Source organism: Phalacrocorax carbo, chromosome 1 (assembly GCF_963921805.1).
Source record: "Phalacrocorax carbo chromosome 1, bPhaCar2.1, whole genome shotgun sequence".
In the NCBI taxonomy this organism is placed as follows: Eukaryota; Metazoa; Chordata; class Aves; order Suliformes; family Phalacrocoracidae; genus Phalacrocorax; species Phalacrocorax carbo.
Window position 1 is genome coordinate 201,430,558 of NC_087513.1, and position 6,000 is coordinate 201,436,557.

The following is a 6,000-nucleotide window of genomic DNA, read 5'->3' on the forward strand; positions in this document are numbered from 1 at the left end:
TAAGAGAGATTCTCTGAATAATGTATGTAGTGCAAAAGAAATGAACAGAGTTTAAATAAAACACGCAAATGGGAAGGGGAAAGAAAGAGGGCTATCTCCAAAATAATGTAGATCAGGTCAATTTTGCAAACTTACAACAGAGGCTATCTGCTCAAGCAACCTGTTTCATATGCATTCACAATTTAGAACAAAAATACTAATGTTCTGGGCCTGTTCAAAGAAAACAAAATAGTGTAAGATAACCATTGGAAGATAGATATTAAACTGATTATACACAGTTATTCCAGTTCCAAAAGTCCTCCGGCATGAACATTTGGCTATATGTTTTTACCTAGTGAAAATAAAAAAATATTCAAGTTTTTCCAACGTTGCGGTGAGTCACCTGCTAATATGCCACCCATAATCCTTTGAAATGGTCTGTTTACAGTCCCTAACACGTGCAAGGGGCCAGGCCCTGAATCTTCACAAGTAACCTCTGCAGCAAATGGAAACAGAAATAGAGGTAACTGGTCGTGTCTCAGAGCTTTATGCTTGAACTGACATGAATATTCATTTCAGTCCAGCAGCTCTAAGGCTTTTGTACTGTGTATTTGGGGACGTGTGTGCTGAGTAATTTCTACACAAATCGCAAGATCCAAAGCCGCTGTTTCACAGCAGTTCAGCAAAGAGTTATCATTTCATATTGCCATGAAATCATTTAATTCAGAGCTGATGGTGGGGGTTCTTTAATTAGGTTAGAAAACCTCACACATCTGTGCTTTAGAAGCCTCTGTCAAGCCAGAAAATTCAATCACATGGAAGCCAGTGTCCTGCAGCTATCAGACAATTGATTTTTGCAGGATTCTGCTCATATTTAGCTTAAGGTACATGCGATGTGTTCATTCAGTTGTCAGTCAGTTTGCCTACGTTTCATTAGGAGATTTGTTGTTTAAAAAATACTTTCAGTATTAAAACGTTTAAAAAAAGAAGAAGAAGCAGTCAGACTGTTGGCACCAGACTGCAAAATGTGAAATAAATACAAACTTGGACTAATGCAAAAATACATGTTGGTTTAAGTGGAAAGTACAGGCTTAAATAAGGCCTGTAGGATTACATCTAATTAATACAGACATGTACAGGATTACATGAGCACACACACACTTAAACATGTAAGTTTACTTTCCCCCTCTTTCTCTGCCTCCCCCCATGCTGTGAAGGTTCATAACCTCTGAGTCATTAAACTCTTTGGAACTAGAACAGGGTTCAGTTAAAAAAAAAAAAAAGGATAACATTATGAATCACTATTTCTATAAATGTCAGTAAATATAAGGGGACAGGTTCTCCTCAGTTAAAACAATGCAAGGTAAACGTAACCTAAGGTGGTTGGAATAAGAGAGAAGAATCTGCTGCGAATAGTCTAAATGAGGAAAGTTTTGGGCAAACCCTTTCTGAATCTATGATGTTAGTCTTCCACAGAGAAGTGGTTCCATTTTTGACACTTTTAAATTTATGCAAATCAGAATTAATTCACTACTGTTTGAACGGAAATACTGTGCAATACCCTTACTCCAAACAGTACCAACAATAGCCTTGGAAATTATTCGGTAGAACTGGATGTGTAGGCAGAATCTAAAATAACTGGCTTCACCTAAAATTACTGATTTCAATATACAAATATTTTAGTCCCCTCCTCTTTCACTAAAAATGAAAGTTTAAAAAAGCTACTATGTCATTTGTCTTCATGGACTATATAATCAGCGCCTGCAAAAGTTGACATGCATTGTAGTATCTTCTCAATGAACTACACCTGCATAGATCTCATTCCTTCCAGTTTCAAAGCACCTTTGAAATGTTTTCTCCCAGTGGAATTTGATACTGATTTTCATGCTAAACACAACTAATACTGTTTAATATAGAATTCACAGTTAATGGGACATCAGCCTTTCCTGCATAAAATGAATGGAGCCATTTTGGCAGCTCAGCAGCTTTTCCTGTTAAATAAGGTGGCAAGGTCACCTGAAACTTGGAGTACCAAAGACTCATAAAAAGAAATGTTGCAATCATTCACTGAATTATACGTGAGAACTGCACAGTACATTGTATGTTTACATACTGAAAAGTGCCACAGAGGTGGCTGTGAGAAAGTGGAGAGAAACATAGTACATATTTTAAAGGCACGATGAACAGTAAGACCTTCTCCAGTATGTTTCTATTTTAAACTTGCTCAGCAATGTTGCTTAGGGCATCTACTTCCAGAGGCAATTCACTCTTCAACGAAGAGGAGGGATTCAAAAACTTAAAAGGCCACAGAGGAAAACCTACAGAATCCGAAATACAGCCATCAAAGTAGTAATGCTACCTGAGTCTTCAGCTTTGCGACACTATATCCCACTGTCTTACATAATAACATGAATTATTTTTTATAAGCCTGAAATCGATGAAGATAAACAGAAATAATGCTTTGCTACTTTCAGAGATTAAGCAGTATCCAGCATATGTTTTAACCAAGTCTAAAGACCCTGAGGTGACCTAAATGTAGAAAGTCCACCTAATGATAATGTGTTTAAAAGAAAAAAGAGTAAATGTTACCTCATTTTATAAGGGCATTTCTTTTCCTGTTTGCCTCTCATGGTATATGTGCATCTGTGTGTGTGCGGGTGTGTATGTGTATAAAATATATAGTAGGAAGATAATATTTGTTCCAGTTGAGGTGGTCTGTGAAATCAAGTAGATCAGATACTAACATGATTTGGCACCAATGTATGGATGCATAGAGACATATCCACAGGATGTATGCATTACGAGATGATAAGAGACATTTACAACCTAGAATATAAGCGCAGGGCTGCCTCAAGTGACATCACCAGATCAATTGCAGCGTCAACCAACTCAGATATATTATCCTGCACACCACTGCTTCCCTATCTCCTTTACAGCCATTAGAAAAGCATTTGTGAGCACAAATATTATCGTATATTTTCAAATACATGCAAGGCACGCCATACCCGAGAGCAAACGAGTAACTGTTGGGTTTACGGACTGATCATGACATTCATAATTTCTCTTTACAACAACAAAATTCATCTCCATAGAAACTGGGAAGCAAGAAACTACAGTAATAACACTAAAGTAAATGTCACATCAGGTTAGTCAGCAGAAGGCAGGAGAGGGGATTTTGCTCTGGTTAGAAACTAACAAGGACTGCTGCCCCTTTTGCTCTTCTGCAAATGGTATCCATACTGAAGACACACTTACTGATATATTTCCAATGCAAAACAATAATGTGGTTTCCTGTTATTTCCAGTACAATTTACTTGTAAGGTGGTCAGATCAATGGCATGTTTACTTACAGGCATTTGTTACAGCAAAGCTGTTAGCTGTTTCGATGTTGTCTACATGAGGAACCAAATTAAAAGGTGCTTCAGATGCATTGGGGCTGGTGTTATGAAGAAAAATTGCTAATCGAAAAGCAGTATATTCCTGATCTGTGTTCCTGATGAAGAGACCACCTACAAAAAAAAAAAAAAAAAAAAAAAAGAAAGAAAAAAGCAAAGGAAGCAGGGTGAATTATCTGCAGGCTACTTACTATCTCTAACACCAAGCAACTGTCTCTCCCAAAGCTGCACGGTAAGGCAAGTCCTAAGACTTTAATGGATAATGAACTGATCATATTCATAATCACAACCGCTGCCTTTAAATCACTGTCCTCAATCGATTTTAACCTCCCTGATGCATTCATGCTTCTTTCCTGACTTCTCAGTTTCCAGCCTTTCATACATAAAAACCCAGATTTGTCATGATTACAGTGACCTTTGAAAGTGTTTAGCTTCCATCTCCCTGATACCGAACACACTGGTAAATCAGCTACTCAACAGCCTCTTACGTTAAGTGGCGGGCTGATTAAGGGCGATGATGCTCTCTGGATTTAAAAAAAAAAAAAAAAAAAAGAAAAAAGAAAATACCAACTCAATGTAGGATAATCTGCACTAAACAGGAATATAATGAACTTTGCTCCTATGCAGCCATGTGCAGGCAGGGCACAGCTCAGCCTTATTAGCAGCATCTTTACAAGTCCACGAGAAATGATGCAGTGATGGAGCTGAGCTGGAAAGAATTCAGAGAGCTGCGTCCCATCCGAAACACGTCTGAAAGGAGGGAAGCAGGAGGCGATGGGAAAGGGGTGAGGAAGGGGCACAGCACGACACGGAGAAACCTACAAAAACCTAAACTTCCCAACTATGAGAAGGGAAAGAAGGGCAGCGTTGCCTTTCACCCCCACCCCTGCCGGCTACCGCAGCCTCCGGTGCACATAACTCGCGACTCCTCCGGGAGCCAGGCACAAGCGGGGGGTGCCGGAGGGAGCCGAGGCAGCCCAGGGCCACCAGCCCCGAGCCCCTTCCTCCTCTACCCATCCTTCGCGCCCCGGAGCTGGAATGAGTTCTGCAAAGGGCAAGCATCCTCCCTACCGCGCACACATATCTATGTACACACACACACACACGGGCAGACGTACACAAATACACGCGGATTCTTCGTGAAGGCAGGGAAATGGGATGAGTGGTGGAGGAGAAATCTACGAACTGCCTTCAGAGCCTCCTTCCCAACTCACTTCGCAAAGGATTGAACCCCTGGACACACGCACACAGCCCAATGCAGCGCTTACCTATTTGCACACTGCTAGGAAAAGCTCCCATTGCTAGTCCCCAAAAGCCAGAAAACAACAAGACAAGCTGTCTGCAAATTATCCTCATCTTCTCTTTTGCCTCTCTGTCTCGCCTTCTCCCGCTCGCTCGCTAGATGCTGCTCAGAGAGGCATTGAGGACGAGGTGGCTACAAACAAAATCAAGAATTTAAAAAAAAAAAAAAAAAGAAGGGGGAGAAAAAGAGAGGTTTCTTCCTTTCTTTTTCTTTTTTTTTTTTTTTGGTTTTTTTTTTTGTTTTGTTTTAGTATTCGTTTGCTATGCTCTCCCGCTCGCGCGCTGCCTCTCTCCCGGCTGCCGCTGCCGTTTCAGCAAGCCATCCCGCCGCGCCGGATTTTTCCCGCAGTCTCCATCGCCGGGGAGCGGTTTCTGTCCGGCTGCGAACGTTGCACATGCAGAAGATGGTGGTGGTGAGTTTGGCGGCGGGGGGGGAGCGTCTAGTGGCGGCGCGGCGCGGCGCGGGCGGACATGCGCCGTGCGACCCCCCCGCCCCCCGGCCGCCGCCGCCGCCGCCCGCACCGCGCCGCGCCGCGCCGCCCCACGGAGCCGCCCGCGGCTTCGGGCGCCCGCTGCAGCGCCGGCGGGAGCAGCCGCCGCCAAAGAGGCGGCTTTGGGGGTCTTTTGGGGTGGGTTTTTTAAGGTTTTTTGTTTTCCCGTTCTGCCGTTAGCACGCCCGCGGGCGCGCAAGTTTGCGCCGCGGGCGCAGGGCGAGAAGGGCAGGCGGGGTGGCTGCCCCGGGCGGGGCGCGGGGGGCACGGCCGCTGCCGCCCCGTCATTCCGGCGGCCGGGGCTGGTGTAACTACGCACCAGCATCGTTATTAACGACGGTGGCGGGGCGTTTCCGCGTGTGCTGAGCAGCTGCGGAGCGGGGGTGCGCGGCTGCCCCCCCACCCCCCCCACCCCGGGGGTGCGGGACCCCTCCTCGCCGTCGGGGTTTGCGGCGCAGGGTGGAGCGGAGGGAGGCGAGCAGGGCAGCGCTCGGCGCTTGTGGGCACTCATGCCGAGGGGAGAGGGAGAAGATGAAAGGAAAACTTCGCTGCCGCCTTTTATCGGTTTTTTTTTTTTTTAAGGGGGAAAAATAATTGAGCTTTTTTTGTGTCCAGACCTTCTTTTCAATGCCTTTGGATTTTTCTTTCCAAGCCTTGGAAGTTCCCCAGAGCAGCTGCCAGAGGTCTGGGGATATTGCAGTTAATAATTAAAAGATATATATAATAAATGATAGGTAATGAAATCATCCAACAATAGCTGTATGTCAGAGAAGGGAGCTTCTAGTTTTACATGTGGCTTTGCAGAGAGATTTCTGTCAGTCACAGGGAATGAT

General features: G+C 44.3%; 1 protein-coding gene across 6 annotated transcripts in view; it reads right to left on the reverse strand.

Moving 5' to 3' along the window:
• GRIA4 (glutamate ionotropic receptor AMPA type subunit 4) overlaps window positions 1-5,093 on the reverse strand; it is a 231,302-nt gene extending 226,209 nt beyond the window's left edge. For all 6 annotated transcript variants that reach the window (XM_064441286.1, XM_064441287.1, XM_064441289.1 and 3 more), the window contains exons 1-2: window positions 4,643-5,093; window positions 3,330-3,488 (exon numbers count right to left, since the gene is read on the reverse strand). In XM_064441286.1, coding sequence (XP_064297356.1) covers window positions 3,330-3,488; window positions 4,643-4,730 — 247 coding nt within the window. In that variant the 5' untranslated portion in view covers window positions 4,731-5,093. The remainder of the gene's footprint in view (window positions 1-3,329; window positions 3,489-4,642) is intronic.
• Window positions 5,094-6,000: the final 907 nt, after the last annotated feature.